This window comes from Balearica regulorum, chromosome 16, assembly GCF_011004875.1.
Source record: "Balearica regulorum gibbericeps isolate bBalReg1 chromosome 16, bBalReg1.pri, whole genome shotgun sequence".
Classification (NCBI taxonomy): Eukaryota; Metazoa; Chordata; class Aves; order Gruiformes; family Gruidae; genus Balearica; species Balearica regulorum.
The window spans coordinates 9,343,898-9,363,009 of NC_046199.1; the positions used below are offsets into that span (position 1 = coordinate 9,343,898).

Here is a 19,112-nt window from a genome sequence, read left to right on the forward strand (position 1 = left end):
TGCTCTTTCAAAAAAATATTTATTAGCTCATTAAAGTGACCTGTTGTCGCTGCTGCTGCTGCTGCCAGATCAAGTTTGTAGAAACCCCAACACTTCAAGCACCCGACTCCTTCCAGCCGGAGACAGCACGAACATCGCTGCAGCCGCACACGTGCCCTGAAACAGGGCAGCTGGGAGACTCACAGCAAGCTGAACGGTCAAAGGAGTACTGGGGGGGTCGACTGCCCCGTTACAGAACGGCTGCTCCAAGCCGTGGGATGAGGCCCCTGGCGAGATGCTGGGGACCAGCCTGATCCTCCACCAGGGTCACACCTCGTTAATAAGTGCAAGCTCCTCAGAGCGCTGCCGTTCAGCTCACCTCTCTGCACATTCAACAAACAGCATGATCTTCACAACCAAAGGGCTTTGCTTAAAAATTGCCGTTTGCTTAAAAAAAATCCCCAAAAATGGATTTTTTTTTTTTTTTTTTTTTTTGAGAAAACTAGAAAGAAATCCTAAATCCTCAGAAGTTACAGCTCTTCCCAGCCCTCTGGGTTTCTCTCTTGCCTCTCCTTCCCCCAGCAGACCTGGGCAACCCACCACGACCACCGTCACAAGAGCTCCCGCTTGTTTGTGCCACCCGTAGCCAGCATCACACGCAGAAGCCAACCTCCCAGGGCTCATGCCCGTGCTGCCATACAGAGTCTCTTCCCGGTTTCGATGACCACACACATCCCATGGACAACCCGCTGTCGGCATCCCCTCTCCCTCCCTGCAGCCCCTCGGGGATGGGGAGCACCCAGCTCCCCGACACCTCCCATCAGTTCACGCCAGACCCCTCGGCAGCCGATCGGTGCCTGCTCAGCGCTTTGCCTGCTCTTCCTTTTGCTGCCATCTTCTCCCTGCCCTACACCCCTGCTCCTGCCCGCTCCTCTAATGGACACTGCTCCAGCTACACCTGCAGACGAGGCAGGGCTGATGAGCTAGAACAGAATAACTATTCCAAGAGAATAGAGGAAAGCTTTATAAAAAAAATAAGCTTTTTTTTTCTTCTCTCCTCTAAACGGGGCAGAGCATTTTTGCCTTTCCCTTCTCCAGGCATCTTTCCTCACCCTCCTTCCCTGACCTGCACTTCCTCATTACCAATGTGAGCCGCTCTGAGTCTCGCTAACACATGCCCTCGTTACACCGCTCCTCGTCCTGCCCTGCAGCCAGAGAAAAGGCAGTTCCACCCAGAGCGGCACGGCCAGCGTCCCTCCAGGCAAGTCCCTCCTTTCACTTGTGCTCCGCTTCATCGGCCACTGCAGTCACCTCGATGGCGGCGGCAGCGTGCTCGTCCCCGCCAGCCTCGGTGGCACCTGATGGGATGGTCACGACCGTGCTCCCACCGGGAACCATTTGTGTCACGTTCTGGATGGCCGTGCCGAGTCCCGGCAGCGTCAGCAGCTGGAAGGGGCTCACCACCTTCACCACCGTGCTGCCATCCTGGACCGCGGCCGTGCTCAGCACCGTCAGGTTGGAAGCGTCCGGGTGGATCTCCACCGTGCCGGGGAAGGTGGAGCCGGAGGAGGCCAGTACCGTGTACCCTCCCAGCAGCGGGGAGGCCGGGGAGTTGGCGACGGGAGGCTGGGACGGGCTTTTCCCCAGCACCGAGGATGGGAGGGCTGAGACCACTTTGCCGAGAGGGAGGCTGGTGAGCTGGGAGATGGGCACGCCGGGGGTGACGGCGAGCTGCGCTGGCTGGGACAGGACTTGGGAGGTGATGGCAGCTGGTCCAGAAGTGGCCCTGGTCAGCCTGGGACGTTTTAAAGGCGTGGGGACAGAGACGGGTGTAAGGGTCATCAGGACGTTGTTGAGATGCTGCGATTTGTGCTTCAGCTCTTTTGCCCGCTTGCGGTGCTCATCACACTGCTGCTCCAGAGCTGGAGAGAGAGGAGACTCGGCTCAGCCCCAGGACAAGCTTCCCAGGGACTGCAGCAATGCCTGGAGCTGGTTTAGTGCACACCAGCTTTAACACAAACTCCACTTTCTTGCACAGAAAGAAAACACGCTGGCAGTGATGGCCAGTGCCGGAGCACTGGCGTGTCCCGGGGGCATACCTGCCAAATCCCGCGTGTACTGCTCCCTCGAGCGATCCATCTGACACTTGTGGCTGGCCAGGACCTTCTTGACGAGGTCCAGCATACCAAAGTTCTGGACTACGTTGTTGAGTAAAACAGCATCTTAAAAAGAAGACACAGATCTTTGAAGAAAGCAAAATTCCCCACACAAACTATTTATGGCTTGGTAAAAAGCCATACGACAGTGAACACATTCAGCTGAGACAGCCAAAATCTGCGGGAGGGTAACACAAGAGGCTGGGGAAGAGGAGAAGACAGGAGAAGTCATGAGAAAGTGCAAGAGGTCACTAGCATATAAACAGCCCTCTCCAGCTTAGCAGGGGTGATAAGAAATCTGCTGGCACAGTAGCTGGTTGCTGCATCATTACTCCGATGGCCTAAATTCCACCTCGGTTCCCAAGCTGAGTGTTTGTTCCCGCCCGGAGCCAGCAGATAGGAAGCCTCAGGCACAGGGAATTGGAGAATTGAGGCCACCTGAAGCATTCCTGAGCACAGCTGAGAGCCTGCCCGTGGAGCAGCCAGAAATGGGATAAAGTTATGATGAACTATGTCCTTATAGTGCCATCCAGATATCCCTACGGGGAAAAAAAAAAATCCACAAGCCCTTCTGAGATGCCTCTGAGCACCCGTGCCCAGGTCCTTACCACCGAGCTGCAGCAGGGGATCCTGTGCTCGCTGCTGCAAGCCCTTCATGGTCTCCACTAGCTCCTGGTGGAACTCGTGGATTACGTCTTCCAGGAGACCTGTGTCCTTCAGGCCTCGCCAGAAAGCAAAGGTGTCATCTGGAGAAAGAGAAAGCAAGGGAGAACCTCAAAATCCTTGGAGGGGTTTTAATGGTGATCTGCTCTGAGTGCCCTGTCTGGCCCCTGCGAGGGCGAAGTCCCTCCGAGGGCGCTGGGGCAAAGCCCAGCAGAGCGTGTACCCGAAGGAGGGGCACAGCTGGAAAAAGGACGTGTTTTCCCCATCTGCTGTCACACAAACAGGACACCGATGCTACAGAAAAGCCCATTGCTCAGAGCACACCAGAGGAGCCAGAATGATTTTTAGGACCCTTCTGATTTCTTTCCACCCTCCCTAGAGCCACACCAAGCATTTGGCTGACACTTTACCATTTTAGTGCTTAGAAACAATTCGTCCCAAGACGATGCTGCAGTCAGACCCCACACAGGCAGGATACAACACGGCACTATATGCGAGTAAGTGGCAAACAAATAATCCCAGTGGAGGCTCAAGCGGCTTTCCCTACATCTCCTCCATCCTCTGCCCCGGACGCGCTGAGCCCGGCAGGATCCCAAGCCATACCTCCGATACTGGTGCTCCAATCGCTGGAATCCTCGCATGTTTCTATGGTAATTGTAGCTGGGGATCCGTTCACTGCAACCAATAGCAAAAAACAAAAGAAAAAAAAATCCAAGTCCTGATTTTTCTCTGTATTTTCACAGGGTGTTTCCAAGGGAAGCGCTCCCTTGCTGCATTTCTGCAACTTCTCCTTTCCATCGCGTAGGACCACTTTTGAACGTAGCTCTCAAAGCTGAACGGAGAGAGACGCCCAAGCGGATGGTGAAGCCGTGCACAGTTGCTGTGCCAGCAGTACTTATTTTTCCACATCTGAGTGCAATACCACAGGGATTACTTCTGCAACCCTTGCACAAGAACACATGCCCCAGAGCAGCGTTTCCCTCCTGTTCCCCGCTGCACACGCACTAGTACTGCTTAGGACAGAAGTCAAACAGATTTAGAGTCTGATTTTTTTTTTTGGCAATCCTTTTTTGCCCAGTTTACAGTTGGCAGGACTGGGATGTCTGGAAGGTTTCTAAAGCCTTGAAGGGGAGAGCATCCCCTGGCTGCGCAGGGATGCAGGGGGGGCTCGCTCGCTCGCTCCCTCCAGCTCTGCCAAATCTCAGCGGTTTTGTTACCATAGAGCTGGGGGAACCAGCGTCATTCGAGCTGTGCGCAGGCATGGGATGAATGGGAATCCGGCCAGAGACCCGCTGTGCTACGCAGAGTGTTTGTAATACTCAGCCACTGCCATTAAATCCAATCACTCTGCTCCTTTACTCTGCAGCCTTCAGGGCTCTCTGGTTATTCCAGCCCAGCCCAGCAGTGTGGGAAGAGTCTCCTCGTTAGCAAACAGATGTCCACGTTTAACGGGAGGGCTCGGACAGGCTGCACCATGCACTGGCATCGGTTTCCCCATCACAACACCAGGCTGTGGTGCTGAAGACGCTCTGCAGAGCTGGCCAAGGGGCTCGCCCTGTCCTTGCTCTGCTCCCACAGACACCATCAGCTCGGGGTGTGGGACTCTCTGGGGGCTGTCAAGTCTCACAAGCAAAAGGAGTTAAGAAATACAGAAGTACAAAGAAATTAGAAAGCTTTCCAATAAAACAGTTGCCTGTAATTATAGGTCAAATCAAATTTAGGGCTACAACTATGTGGCCACAACATCATTTAAATCCAGTTTTATGAACCACATACAAAAGTGCAAATAAAACCCCTGTTTTATCCTTTAGTTCTCTTTAATCTTTCATCAGACAAACGTGATAATAATTCAGCCAGGGAGCCTTAAATGAAAACCCCTAAATTATTCCAGGGCAGAGCCGGGGGGGAGGAGGGCCCCCTACCCTGTCACCCTGCGCAGCAGAAGCCGAGCTGATCCCTGCCTCCTGGGATGAGCACTACGGACACAGTGCCCGACCAGCAGCAAGGACAGAAGGGAACTTCCTTGAGTGATAACTTCTGTTTTCTTACAGATTAATTGCAGTCTTCTGCTTCAGCTACACAGTTTGGGGTAAGGCAGGAGGCCAGAAGGGCGGCTCTCCGCTCACGCAGTGTTACACAGCAACTAGGCGAGTTACTGCATCTCGGCCAAGATGCTCTAAGAACGACTCTGCCTCGCTCTGCTATGGGGAGTCCTGCAACACAGCAGGGAGAGAAAGCAGAGGATAAAAAAAACCCGGCAAAGTGGAGGAAGAAAAAAAAAAAAAAGAGGCCCAACGGTAAGGGGCATTGGTTATGCGGCATTTGTTATGCTTTAATGCTTCAAAGCCCCTGCTTAGGGTGCGAGGAATGGCTGGACGTACCATCCGCAGAAGCGGGAGTGAGAGGGATGTACTCTGTCGATGTCTGGCTGGTCAAGGACACCCTGGCTCCAGTCAGGTCGATTTTGGTGCTCCGGCAGGTGTTGGAACAGACCTTCGTGTGCTGGTAGAAATCCAGCTCTCCCGAGTCCATGATCTTCCTGCAAGACAGAGAGCAAGCACGGGGACGCGCAGGTCAGCAGGAGCAGAGATGCAGCTCCTGGCAGCCTTCACCCCCAAACTTCTCAAAGTCCCAGATGAAAAGCAAAAGCCAGGAGATCGGGCAGAGGCAACAGTCAGAATGTCCCTTCACAAGTCCCCCTGTGCCCTGACCTTAGAGGCAGTATTATCTAAGAGTTAATTAAAACAGCATCTACACCCTGCTCTGTACTGGCCACACGCACAAATCCAACAACTACACGATACTCCAGTGGTGGTAAAGTGTTTTGGGAGGCTGGGATGGGGAGGAAAGAGCCCATCAAGCACATCATGCTGTAGCTGCAGTAAAGAACTGGAACAGATTCGCTTTCTGACGACTTCCCTGCCATGTCCTGCATCCTCCTGCCAGATCAAATGGCACTAGGGGCTTCTCCGGACCACAAATGGTTAAAGACCACCGGGGAGCACTCACTTCCCCACTCAAACCAGGCTCCAGAGCTGGCAGGAGCCACAAACCTCTCTAAGCAGGCTTTTCTGCATGGGGGTCTGTAATTTAAACTAGGAACCCTCACTGGGTCTGATGAACTCCTGGGTCGTTGAGGGAGGAAGACGACGAGAAGGTCCCAGTCCAGTCCCACCAGCACCTTCCCCCCATGCACACCTGCAGCTTCTAGAAGGGTCAGCTGAAATCTCAATCCAAGACTGAGACAGTAAGAAGTCTCTTCGTTCCCTTTTTGACTCTACACCTCATAAAGAGGCGGGACATAACCCTATTTATAAACTAAAATAAGGTCTCTCAGCTTAAGCAAAGGAGGTTGCAACATTGGCACATGTGATCTTCCCAGTCTAAGCAAGCTGTCCCCACAGCATCCCCAGGCTTTCCTGGCCAACAACAACCTGAGCTTCCTAAGGCTTGCTCCCATGGGCTGCTGGGCTTGCCTTCACACATTCCTTGTGAAGTTTTTTTTTCCTTGAAAGACCTGCCTTGCCATAAGCCTATTATGCAAAATCTACGTGGAGTAAAAAGCTGCTTAGAAGGAATACGGGCGACTCCTGCATTGAAGCAGAAGAATACAGGCAAACGCAATGTCACCCTGTGAAAAGAGTACAAAATCACTGACAGTTTCTGGAGAAAGAGGTGATGCGTTTTTATCGTGCCTACAGGCAGAGACAGACTTTAATTAAATCACAGTCTCAGCCTGGTGTTCAAGACGACCATAGAAGAATTAAATTACTGTAGTTAAGACTAGAAAAGAGAAATGCTTGCATAAATGAGCTTTAAATAAGTCCTTGGCAGGGGAAAAAAAAAAGTGATATAAAGCAGACCTACTGCAATGGGAGCATCAGTTCATGACCAGACTTCCATTTGGTAGGTCACACTGAGAACCTGTAGACAGCACGACCCAACCACCACTGGACATTAAAGTTTTCAATGACCTTATGCCAGCTGGGAACTCAGCATGGTTCAAGTCCTAAAAAGACCAGGGAAGCATTTCTTGCCCCAAATTATTCCCTAGGCACAAGGATAAAGCAAAGCCATTGGGCAGACCACATTTGGGGTCAGGTTGTTATTAAGACAAACGTTCAGTGGCACATTTGTTCTCCCAGCAGCAAAAGAACCATGCCAAAGGCTCTGTCCCATCCCACCATAATACCCCAGAAAGTCATCGTCTCCACTGTTGCTCTGCAGATACAAACAAAGAGACTAACCGGAGCATGATCCCGTTCATCCGGATCGCCCGCTTCCAATCCTTCAGCGTTGACTTGCCCGCCAAGTGGACAAACTCCTTGGGACTAATTAGGTGATCGTCAAACTGCAAAAGGCAGAAGTGCAATATCAGTGTGACAAGCCATAAAATAACGAAAGCGTGCCCTGCAAACATGATTCAGCAGCAGAGCCAGGCTGCCTGGATGGCACTTCCCAGTACCCAGCACTGGAGTGCAGCTGCATCGCAGCCTCAACGTGCTGTTCAAACACCACCACCAAAACAGATGTTGACACACACTTCCCCACCTTAGAGAACATTGACCGAGTTAAAAAAATTGCAGCCACATATTGCTTTCATGGATGGTTAATTAACAGCTCCTCTAAGCCACGGGTTTGGGGTGTGTGTGCAGCACAAAGGAGTTTGCTAACTGCCCAACCCAGGCAGGACAATGGGAAAAACACCCGTAGCTTGTGTAAAGTGTCATTAACAGCAGTGAGCTGCTCACACTCCCACTAATGAGCAGACTCACGACAAAAGCCAGGCTGCCCACACAGTGATGTTTGGTCCAGGGACATGCTACGCCGCACGCAAGTGAGGGAAGGAGAAGTGAGGGAAGGAGAAGCGCATTTGGTCTTTGACCTCCTGCTACCAAACCCAACCATCGGTATCAGTGAAACCTCTGGCCTCTCTCACAGCACACACCCACTTCTACCGAAAACCAGCGTTAGGGAGTTGGCACGCACTATCTGCAGCCAGCTCGTCCCCCTTCTTTTATGGCCCTACACACCCAGCTGTGCCTCAACCCATGTCCTGACCTAAAAGCAACCTGCAGAATCAGGCAGTCGTCTAAAGAGCTGCTTTACAGCCCATCTCAGAAAGCATTTCCCAAGTCCAGGTCTCCTCCTTCCAATGCCCATGTTGACCAATGTAGAGCTCACTCACCATTACTGCACAAGAAGCTGCTTCTCTGAACAAGCGCATGGGCTTCGGTGCAAGGAGAAGATCAATTTTAGGCAGCAGCAGCATTATCTGCAGCAGTCCATCTCTCCTACAAAGGGCAAGGACCATCCTCTGGAAAGCCCTCTTGCAACAGAGCCCAGAGCTACTCCTCAGCAGGGTATCGTTTAGTCTCTGCGTAAATGCCAGCAATGACTTACTACACCATTGCACACAGTATGGTCCTGGAAATGAAAGTTTGGCCCTGCTCCCCAAATTCATGCAAATTTTACCCATTCAACCTATTCGATAGGTCCCTTACTAATACCTTCTCAACTCTCTCTCAAACTGAGCAGACACTGAAGTGCTCAAATTTCTCAGACTCTCCAGCAACGCAGTTAAATTGAGGCAGCATCTCTCCAGCCAGGACTGCTCAACTTGACCGAGAAGGCAAACATCAGGTACCACAATACCAAGAATTTCCTCCTCTTCGACTACGGTTCTGATGCAAAGCAGCTTACCAAAGCTCAGCAAAACCAGGACAAGCCAGGTGAGCCTGCAACACGGGCATGGGAAGGCACAAGTCCAGCATTGGAGCCCTTTATTCTCACCTGCACACACTTCACGTTGATCCCAGGGCACACAAACTTTCTCCAGATGAGGTTGGCTTTGCTGTCCCCGCAGGTGATGGGGTAGACAATCTCTGCCTCCAAACTGTCCTCATCTTCAGCCATCTTCACTTCTCACAGGGAACAGAGGAAGGGACAGATCAAAAAGAAACGTGAGTCGCAGTCCCTGATTCACCACCCTGAGGCACACATACAGTGATAAAGTAGCTTTGAAGCTCAGGATTAAAAAAAAAAAAAAAACAAAACCAAAAGAACAGATGAGGCATGGTGGGGTGTGTTGGGGTTTGTGGCCACCGCTCACTTGTGCTTCGCTACTAAAGCATCTGACCACCCAAATTTCTCATGCAAAACAGCACAGGCAGATTTATACTGACCCGGCTGCAGCTGAGTACGTGAAATCTGAGACAACAGTGGCCAGGGCTGAAAAAATTCAATTCTTGATAAAAATGAAAGGAATTATGTTCTTTGGGTAATTAAAAAGTCACCCTTGTTTTTAGAGTAAAACTGTTTTAAAGTCAACTCCAGCCCAGCTGGTCACAGTCTTTGCTTACTCAATTCACTCTTGCTTGTAACCAAAGCCGGTGAGTTTGCAAAACTGACATCCCCACCGCAAGCTGGAAGCCAGGAGCCAGCGACGGCCAGACACAGGGTCTCATCCTGCACCAGGAGAGGGCAGCAGCAGCCCAGCCAGCAGCCACCAGCTCCCTTCCCCTCACCCAGTCCCTGCAGCTCCCCAGGCTCCCCTGGATGCTGGGGTGAGCATCCCTGAGCCCCCCAAGGAGAGCATCCCCAGACGCTGGGGAGAGCATCCCCAGGGCCAGCCGGCAGCCCTGCACAGTGGTGGCCGGACCCTCTCAGCCAGCACCAGTGCAGGGTTGTGCCACGCTGGAGCGGTGGAGCTGGCACGGCACAACTAGGGGCTACGGCACGGGCTGAACCTACCTAGGACTGCTTCCTTCAGATGCGTGGAGGCTGTAAAGGCAGCAGCAGCCGCAGCAGCTGCATTTTCGGTCTCCAGTGTGTCTTCGTTTATGTCACCGCTGGTAAGAGAGTCAGAGAAGTAGAGTTAAGCCACGTCGATGTGCCACCCCCACACCCGGTGCCCCATGGAGACATTGCTTCAAAAGTCATTCGGACTACATTTTCCCACAAGAGCTACAAGTCGGCTCTGGTTTTGAGAGGCTCAGTTCCATTTTCCCGTACGGACATGAAGAGCCCTGCAGCAGGCAGGCAGGACCGCTGCCAGCAGCCCGGCTGGCTCTGCCTCGCCTCCCTTTTAATCCCAGCCCCATGGAGCTGCCTCCAGCACAGCCCGTGCTGGGGAGCTGGCGTGGAGGGATGCTGTCAGCACGGCCCCTTGCTTAGAAGTCGCTGCCAGCCTCTGGCAGCTTTGCCCAAGAAGAATTCCCCAGGAAAAACATGTGTGTGAAACTTGCTGCCGCTGTCTGAGCGATGGACTGGCTGAATCCCCCAGTACACGGGATGCTCCCAGGAGCAGGATCTCAAGGAGCCACGCACATGCTATCAGGAGTTCGACAAACCCTAACAGCAGATCTGTGAGCAGAGATAAAATAACACGAGCTATAGACCCTTGCAATCCAATCTCTGAGCCTCTTACAACTCAATATACCCATTAACTAACAGCTGGCTATCCGACTGCTTTCATCCTCCCACCCCGGAGATCTCCAGCTTCTCTCGGTGCTTTGCCGATGGAGACGCACAGCTGGTCCCGCACAGCGTCTGCACCCTCACTGTTCGCCCGTTCCAGCTCTCACAGCGGCGTGGAGCCCCAAGCCCCTCTAACAAGCTTTGGAGCACACTCAGATGGGAAAGGCATTTATGGCTGAGATACAGGACACACTCCTCAGCGCCTCGGCTGGGAGGGTCCTGTGCGAGGGAGGAAGCCCATGCTGGTACCCTTACGGACCCGACCCATGCATCACGGCCAGCTCTCAGTACAAACCATTCCTAATGGGTTTTAAGATGTGTGTTTGGTTTTGTTACTGAAGATGTCTAATTGCTGTAGCAAGCTTGTCCTGCAGGGGCAGGGGACCCAGTTAACTTTTCACGTACTTCAATATCAAAACTTCCTAAGGAAGACCGTAAGGAGAAAATACACCTGAAATCTACCCCAGTTTGGTATCACCAGTGAATGAAAAGAATGGTCCGAGTGACTCACCGGCAACCACGTTTCCCACCCGCAGTGCCACGGGGACAAGCAAATTCAAGAGCAACTGGTTCTTCCATCCTGGTCTCCTAACACACAGCTCCGGGGTGGAACTGCAGTTCAAAGCATCGCTCCCCTTGCCAGCTGCAGGGCAGGTCCTGGTGGGGAGCAGCACGGAGATAAGGGAACCAGCGTGGGCGGCAGCTCAGCCTCCCCGGGTGAGTAACTCGGGAGATGCTGCTGCAGAGAAGCGAGAGCTGAAGGCAGCCCCGGCTGGGGAAGAAAGGCACCGTGGGATGTCACGCTGCCTCTGCAGCTTGCAGCAACTAACAACCCAGAGCCCTGGGAGGGAAAGGTGATGGATAACGCAAAAGGACTCGAGAAGGTAAACTCAGAGCTAACGCCTTTGCATGCAGGAGAATATTACGGCAGTGGCAGCTTGACACAAGAGAAATGGAAGAATTGTAACTTGGTTTTTCTTCATCTTCATCATTTGCTGCTTGGTTCTTGCACTATTCCAGAGGTGTTTGGAGAAAAGCCAGCAACACCACTTCGGCAGGGCACCCCGGCTGCAAGAGGCAGCACCCACCTCTGCCGTGCAGAGCCCGGCACTCCACAGCCCTGACTCTGACCCGCCTCCTCCTGCCACAGACCAAACACCTCCACTGACCTGTCTAGAAGAAACACCCCAGCAGAAAGCCAGCACCTGAAGCAGAACTTCCTCCAGGACTCCATCACATTCACACCGCTCCAAAAATGACCAAAAGGCATGACTGGATTGGGAGAAATAACCCAACCCACATCTTGCACCTCATCCCCCAGAGAAAAACAAACCAACCAACTTCAACAACTTGTATGAAAAATTCAAGCAACTGAAGTCTGTGACTGGAGGGGGGCGGGGAGGGGGAAGAGAAAACTGCAAAAAAAGGTGAGTTTCTCCACACTGCTTCCCCCATCCCATTCCAGAGGTACAGACCAAGGCAGATGCAGGAGAAAACTCAAACCAAGCCCCAGCACGCATCCCACCAAACCGGTCCTGCCTTCGCCGGTTGCCATGACGAAGCCGGGGGAGGATGGCTCTCATCTTCCTCCCCGGGAGGATCCATAAACCCGATGGGAGGAAGAGAAGAAAGTGCGTGCTGATAAAGCAGCGGGCTCGTGTCTCCTTTCTCCTCCACTCCTGCCTCGCCTGGAAACTTGAGAGAGAAAAAAAGTCTCCACCAGAAACTTGCGCTGGGGATGCTGATCAGAAACACAGGCATCTCATCAGAGCACCGAGTACAGGTCCCTTCCAATCACAGATGAAAGAGAAAAGCTTCTTGCTGATTATTACTATTTTCCCATTTCCCTCTGCCTTTTCCAGTCAATCTTAAAAACACGTGAACTAATTAACCATTGGTTGTATTTATTTTTTTTAAACTGCAAAACCATACCCAAAGGAACACTAGAAAAAGGCATCGACCCCCAAGCTGAGTTCGGTTTCTAAGTGCCACATAAGACAAGTTGAAAGCCCGTTCAAAGCCCGTTCCCCGTGTGAACGGTGACCGAGCCAAAGCCGAGGCATCCCAGCCCACACTTGCAGCCACTTTCCTCACGCTGGCTGGGGCTGCAAAGGGAAAACAGAGGGAGATGGAGCCAGTGCTGCTACAGCATCTCCCCGGGAGAGCGGAGCCAACCATCCAAGGCTACGGAGAGACCGTGGGTGGCTCGTGCTGCCGCCCAGCACCAGCCCCACAGCCCTGCTCGGCGAGGGGAGCGCCAGCAGCCGGCACAGCGGGAGTCAGGTGGGTTTTGATCCACGAGCTGGAGATCCACGTCCTTCCCGTCAACTCTGGAGCACAGGGGAGCGAGGAGCCTGCCTGCTGGCCCTTCTCCAGAGAGCTGCATGGAAAACCCTCAGGGAATCTCTTAATGCCTGCTAAGATGGGCTCCACTTGTAGCTGAGACTAAATAAAAATCATCCGCTCTCTGCTGTGCAGAGCTGTCCTGCTCCTGACCATCCAGGGGACACTAGGAGGATGAAAAAAGCATTTCCAGAGAAAAACAGGAGAGGAAATAAGAGCAAAAGGAAGCCAAACTGATTGAGCCAGCCTCTGCCATGATCCATGCTCCCAGACAACACTGTGGCACACCACATTAAAACCAGAAACCACTCTGCATCCAAGAGCTGCCACATCCCAGGTTTCACATCTGGCTGCTTCTCCACCAAGGGAGCTATGGAAGTCACTGTGGGCCAGAAAACAAGAGGAGCAGAGTCTGTCTTCCTCACCATCACCCATCACTCTCGGAAGCACTCACAGACCTGGGATGCAGAGGAGGAGCAGGCCAGCTCCTCTGCCCACCCCACGCTGTCGGCTCTTGCTGCTGCCTGCCCCTGCCCGACCCCTACCAGAAGTTCATTTGTTAATGAGTTTTATACAGCAGAACAAGGGGAATGGCGCCACGCTGTAACGTAAAAGCTGTGCCCTGCCCCGAGCCACAGGAACCGACACAGACACGGCAGAGCTTATTTGAGGAAAGGAGACAAATGTCTCCTTTTTGTGGGGAGCAATAAACAGCTGCTCGCTACCCTTTTACCAAGTGCAGGGACTTCTGGATCAGAGCTGCCTGGATCCAGCTCCAGGCGTGAACTTGGATTCTCTGCCCACCGAAAGCAAAGCACTAGAATGTCTCTGGGCGCCGTCCCGTGAAAGACTGGAGAGAAATAAAGCAAAGAGCCCATCGCTACATGGGCCTTCAAGGTACCAGCCAGGCATTCTGGCCGCGGGAGCAAAGACTTGACCGACCTACAGCTGAACAGACCAGACCTGAACGAACAGCAGTCCCAGATCTGAAACGCCAACAAAAAAGGCAGAATTGGGCAAAACAGCAGCACTTCAAAAATCAGACATATTTGTTCTGGGTTTTTTTGAGCAGTTCCTCTCCATTCAATGCCGCTTGGCATCAAGGGCAGCGCTCTCACTCCTGTTGCCAGCAGCGGAGGTTCCTGCGGAGCTTTGCAGGGGAGCCCTGCTGCACCGTGCTCACCACGATGCGGACAGACTCATCTCTTGGAGGTACGCAGCTCAGAGAAGCAATCATGAAAAATAGCAGAAAAACATTGATTTATCTACTAGTGTCCTGTTCCAACTGGATTGGCCGTCCTTTCCAACACCTATATGCACTCAGAAAAGATGGTTTGGTTTTGGGGTTTTTGCTGGGTTTGGGTTTTTTTTAAAAGATATTTTCCTCCATCCATCCAAAACAAGCTGTCTCATTGCTTTTTATTCTGGTAAGACCAGCTTAAACCCACCAGTGGCAACTCATCTTTAACAGAAAAAGCAGAGCCTGCTCTCTAAGCTCGGAGCTGCAGAGCCCACAGCCCTGGGCACAGCCCCAGGGGCATCAGCGAGGACGTAACGAGGAACCGGAGATTGCCCAGGCATCGCTGAGGTCCCCACTGCGAGAAGTGGCACAGGAGTAAGTAGTAGGTGATTAAATACACCCAGCCCAGCTGACTACAACCGCGGGTAGGAGATTTTCCAGCACGTCACTTGTATGCTGACCCCATCTCTTACCTGTGCTGGGACAGGTTGGTGGTGACCAGCACCGTCTTCACCTCCTCCACGCCGCCTCCATCCACTGTGCCATCAGGCGTCGTCACCACCACCACCTCCTCCATGTGAACGCTGACGTCCGGAGTTGCCATCGTGAGGCAGGAGCGGGCAGCGATGGGCAGCCAGGCGGGAGAGCCCTCGGTCACCAGCTGCCTGCGGAGAAACAAGGAAAAGTCACGTGTCAAAAGGTCTCCCTGCTAAAACTGGTCACGGAAAAGACCATCGGTACGGTGGGAGCAAGAGGGCTGCAGAGAATCCGTGCTCCTGAGGAGAAGGGGATGAGCAAATCCTCAACTGCTGCATCCCAAGAGGGATGGAGGGGGGCTCGTAACCCAACACAGGCGGGGTGAGGGTGACGGGCGCGGGAAGGGACTGGGGCGCAGGTGGTGAGGGGTGGAACACGGTAGCAGATGGGAAGCAAAAAAAATGGTCCTGGCATTCACCAAAAACTCTACGAAGAGACACAGTTTGAAGGTATCTTTCCAAACGTATTTCAAACTATCTCAGAAGGATTTTGTGCTGCCGGAGGAGCTCATCACTGTCTCCTCCACGGTAGGAATGGGGACTTCCCCCTCGTCCAAAGTCACACCAAAAAAAAAATCAAATTAAGAAAGCACTTCAAGCCTGCAGAAACAAAGTGACAGCTGAAAACTATTTTAAAGTGCCTGTTTCTAATAAATCAGCCATAGATTTAAGACAGCATTTAAAACTGACTTCAGTGCCCACTGCTGCAAAGCCACTATTTCATATGCAAAAAGAAACTTGGAAAAAAACCCACCCCATAGTTAACTAAAGGCACAAGGAGCTGTGTATCTTTATGCTCTCATGGTTGCACTACACCGCCAGCTGCTCCAGCCTTCGTACCCAGAGCACGACGTCACCCAGGAGGGTAAAGCCCCGGTCCCTCGGGGACACCATTGCCCACCTCTCCTGCCAGCTCACGCCCTGCAACTGAGTCTGTGCCAGCTTCCCTGGGGATTTTAGGTAACCGTAGAATAAAAAGCAGTTTTAAGCCATTCAAGCAACAGGACAGGAGAGATCAGACAAGGAAATAAATATTCTTTACCAACACATGCGTATACATGCATATATAAACATCCTCCAAACACCCGTATTATTGTTCGTGTTACAAGGAGGGCATGATAAACTTAGCATACATTATTTAGAGCCATAAAACTCTTTGCAAATCAGCTCCATGAGTGAACCACGTCTGCAGTTCCCCCAAACACCTGCGCAGCACCCACTTGCAAGCGAACACCCAGGTATCGAGGGTGACCACGAAGCATCTCCCACGGCACTGCTATCTCCCGTAGCGCTGGTGCAGCCGTGCGAGTGCTCCTCTTGCCAAGCTCCGGCCGCTCAAGCTCCCGCGGGGCAGCGCTGCCCGGGCTCAAGCCGCAGTGTGAGCTCCTGCTCTGCTCACGGTTTTGTGTTCGGTCACCCGAGCAGGACCAGAACCCACTGCTGCTCCTCTGCAGAACTTTACTTCAAGCTGAGAGCTCGCTCACGGCAGCCTGCGTAATGCTTTCATCACATGGGAAAGAAGGAAGGGGAAAGAAATTTTCCTGGAACTTGGGGTTTCTCAAGCAACGTCCCCACTCACGTACGCGCAGCAGCAGGACCTCTGTCACGTTCCGGAGTGGTGGCACGGTGGAGGAGCTGCTTGGCTCCCACCACCTTCCCTGGGCCACCATCGGAGCCATGCGCTGACCTGACCCTGCAACGCGATCCGTGGCCCGTAGAAACTCCTGCCCTGACCCAGGCAGAGAAGATCTCGTGAGAAGATCTTCCGCTTCGTGGAGGCCACGGGGTTTATCCGAGCCAAACAGCTGAAGGCGAGGACGGGTCTCTCCAAGACAGCCCAGCGTGAAGTCACCAACAGAACCAGTTTAGTTTTTGCAGCAGCAAGGAACAAAGCAAGGGCAGCCAGACCAAGGGCAACGTGAGAGAAACAGGAGGTTTTGCTACAAACCAGGATTTTAAGGATTGCAGAACCAGGCAGGGTTGCAGCGTGCGAGCCGCGTGCCTGCTCCCTGCTTCCCGTCCCCCTCGCTCCTGCACCAGGACAGCAGCTCCCTGCGGCAGCCGCTGCCTTTCATCGGGATAAAAAGCCCGCTGGGTGCTGCACATCGGTGTACAAAGATGCAAAACATAGTGCAGGTGCTCAGCTGCGTTCAGTTTAAGTACTGCAATTTTTTTCTGTTGCTCCATCCCTACACCTGTCTTTCATTTTGGGGTAAAACCCTTCTTGCAGCGTTAGCGTCACCTGCGATGGCCTCTGCCCGGGTGCCCGGTTTCGGGATGCTCCAGATATTCCACCCAGCTCCCGCCAGGGCTGACAGACGGCTGGCTGCACGGGCACCGCAGGAAGGCTTCAACTCCACGAGCACACGTTGCTCAGATCCCTTTGGGCACGAACCAGTGCGGGATGGGGAAAAACTGGGCTGAAAGCACAAGTAATCGTCAGCAGCGGGGTGCAGCAGGGCAGCTGGAGGGGGACGAGGGCTGGCAGGAGCACCCCGGCTCTACCTGGGCTCGGTGCACGTCCCTCCTGGGGCACCTCGGATGGCACCGAGCAAGCCTCAGTGGCTGCGGGAAAGATTTGAGGGTGAGGTAGGAAGAAAACAAAACAAAAAAAAAGGCAAAATGAAAAAAGGCAAAAAAAAATAAATGCAAAAACATTGCACCACTCAGAAAGGAGGGGGAGATTTTTGGGGTGCACTGTCAGGGGAGGAGGGCACACAGCTGGGTTCCCGCAGCGTGGGGAGGAGGGGGCCTGGGGGGACAGGGGGTGCATGTGAGGAGCGCACCGGGCGCACGGGGGAGCGAGCAAGGGGGGTGCGCAGAGGCAGGGGGGCGAAGGTGCGCGTGCGGGGAGGGTGCACGGTGGGGGGACAAGCACGGGGGGTGCACAGAGAGGAAGGTGCGTGGGGGGGCTGCACGAGAGTGCAGCGAGAGGGAGTCCATGGGGAGGGGGCTTCACCAGGGGTGCAGGGGGGTCGCACAGTGGGTGGGGTGTTGCACAGATGTGGGGGGGGTGGGGGGGGGCACACATGAGAGTGCAAGGAAGGCACAGAATGGCTGGACAGGGGTGCACGGAGGGGCGGCTTCACGGGGGGAGGGGGGGACGAGACAGTGCAGCACGGGGGTGCGCGGGAGGTGGGCTGCACGGAGGGGGGGTGCACGGGGGGGCTGTGGCTGCACAGGCGGGGGGCGCATATGGGGGGGGGAGGCTGCATAGAGGGGGGCGCACCGGGGAAGGCTGCCCAAAAAAGGGGTGCGCGGGGGTGGGGGGTGCGCGGGGGTGTCGCCGCGCGCAGGGCTCCCCCAGTACCGGGGGGGTGGGGGGGGGTGGGCTGGTTGCGCTCCGCGTGGCGCCGCGCGGGCGGCCGGGCTGGGGGTGCCCCCCCCGCGCGGCGGGGCGGCGCGCGCGCTCCCGCCGGCGGCGCCGGGCGCGAGGCCGGCGGGAGGGGGGGGGGGGGGAGAAGGGGGGGGCGCGTGGGCGCGCTCACGCTGGCAGCGCCGGGCGCGCGGGAGGGAGGGAGGGAGGAGGAGGAGGAGGAGGACGGGGGGGGGGGGGGGGGCGCGGGGCGGGCGGGCGGCCGGGCGCTGCCGCCGTCTCCTGCCGCTGCCGTAACGTCCTGACGCTCCGCAGGGACCCGCCGGCCGGACGGCGCGTGCGGAGGCCCCGCGGCCGGGCGGCGCCGGGCCCGGCGCTTACCTCAGGCCGGGGTCCCGCTGACCCCGCTCCGGTTCCGGCGGCGGGCGCTCCGGCTGGGCGGCGGGCGGGCGGTGGGTGCGGGGAGGGAAGGGAGGCAGGGTGGGGGGGGTGGGGGGGGAATGGGGGGGGGGGGGAAGCGGGGCTCAGCCGCGCGCGGCTCTCGGCCCCGCGCAGGCGCACGGCCGGGCCCGGCTCCCGGGACTTATTTCGCGGGGGCGCCGCGGCCCGAGCTGCCTGTGAAATAGGTGCCGGGCCGGCGTAGCGCGCCTGCGCGCAGGCGGCGGGCGGGGGACGGGGGACGGGGGCAAGACAAGCGATGGGATCCGTTGCTGCGCCGGCACCCGCCTCCGTGGGGGATCCCCCGGGTCCTGCGCGTCCCCCGGGGCCCTGTGTCCTCCCCGCGCCCTGCATGCTCTCTGCGGCCTTGCGTGCCCCCCACCCCCGTGTCTCCTGTGTCTCCCTCGCCATGCGGGCCCTTGCACGCCCCCCGTGTCTCCTGCGTGTCCGTGTCCCTCTTCCCCCATCCCCCCCCCGGGCCCTGCGTGCTTCCCCTGGCTCCTCGCATGCAGCTGTACGTGACCCCCTGGGGCCTGTGCACGATGCCCTCCCCTTGCGTGCAGCCGGCGTGCTCGTGCTCCCTGGGCCCCCAAATGTGTGCAGGGCCCCCCCCCCAGCCCAGGCCGTGGGTGCACTGGGTGCACCTTGGCGTGTACGGCCCCCTGCCCCCCGAGGCTGTGTGTGCGCCTGAGGCCAAGCGCAGTGGGGGTGCTGGGTGTGTATTTCGTCCCTCGCTCCCCGCAGGTGTGTGGGTGCGTGGACGGGAATCGGGTGCCTGCTGTTCGGGAGCGCGGAGCTGCGCTTGTGCGTGTGTTTTATAGGGGGCTGGGGAACTTTCAGTACCTGCCTTTGCCATTGGGGCACAGCGTGTACCAGTCCCCGCAGCGTTTTGGGGTGTCCTGCACGCAGCCCAAGGCATTTCTGCCCGGTGGCAGGCACGCACTTGCTCCCTTTTGCCCAGA

The 19,112-nt window shown here is 55.3% G+C and overlaps 1 protein-coding gene across 5 annotated transcripts; it reads right to left on the reverse strand.

The window, feature by feature from the left end:
- On the reverse strand, positions 1 to 18,293 carry GMEB2 (glucocorticoid modulatory element binding protein 2). 5 transcript variants are annotated; one of them, XM_075769018.1, is made up of 11 exons: positions 18,094 to 18,214; positions 16,639 to 16,816; positions 14,334 to 14,525; positions 9,552 to 9,649; positions 8,592 to 8,719; positions 7,046 to 7,149; positions 5,180 to 5,337; positions 3,402 to 3,473; positions 2,744 to 2,881; positions 2,079 to 2,201; positions 1 to 1,901 (listed from the first exon to the last, which is right to left on the reverse strand). In XM_075769018.1, exons 3-11 carry the CDS (start codon positions 14,462 to 14,464, stop codon positions 1,255 to 1,257), a joined length of 1,599 nt encoding a protein of 532 aa, XP_075625133.1. In that variant the 5' UTR covers positions 14,465 to 14,525; positions 16,639 to 16,816; positions 18,094 to 18,214; the 3' UTR covers positions 1 to 1,254. The 5 variants fall into 5 exon arrangements, with proteins under 5 accessions (XP_075625133.1, XP_075625131.1, XP_075625132.1 ...); XM_075769016.1 differs by having other exon boundaries at positions 8,592 to 8,722; XM_075769017.1 differs by lacking the exon at positions 16,639 to 16,816 and having other exon boundaries at positions 8,592 to 8,722; positions 18,094 to 18,293.
- Positions 18,294 to 19,112: the final 819 nt, after the last annotated feature.

Coding starts and splice junctions, on each gene's coding strand:
- GMEB2 (XM_075769017.1), bottom strand. CDS start 14,464: ATGGCAACTCCGGACGTCAGCGTTCACATGGAGGAGGTGGTGGTGGTG. Junction 9,650..14,333: donor ACCAACCTGTCCCAGCACAG/GTAAGAGATGGG, acceptor CTCTCTTACCAG/CGGTGACATAAACGAAGACA. Junction 1,902..2,078: donor GTACACGCGGGATTTGGCAG/GTATGCCCCCGG, acceptor CTCTCTCTCCAG/CTCTGGAGCAGCAGTGTGAT.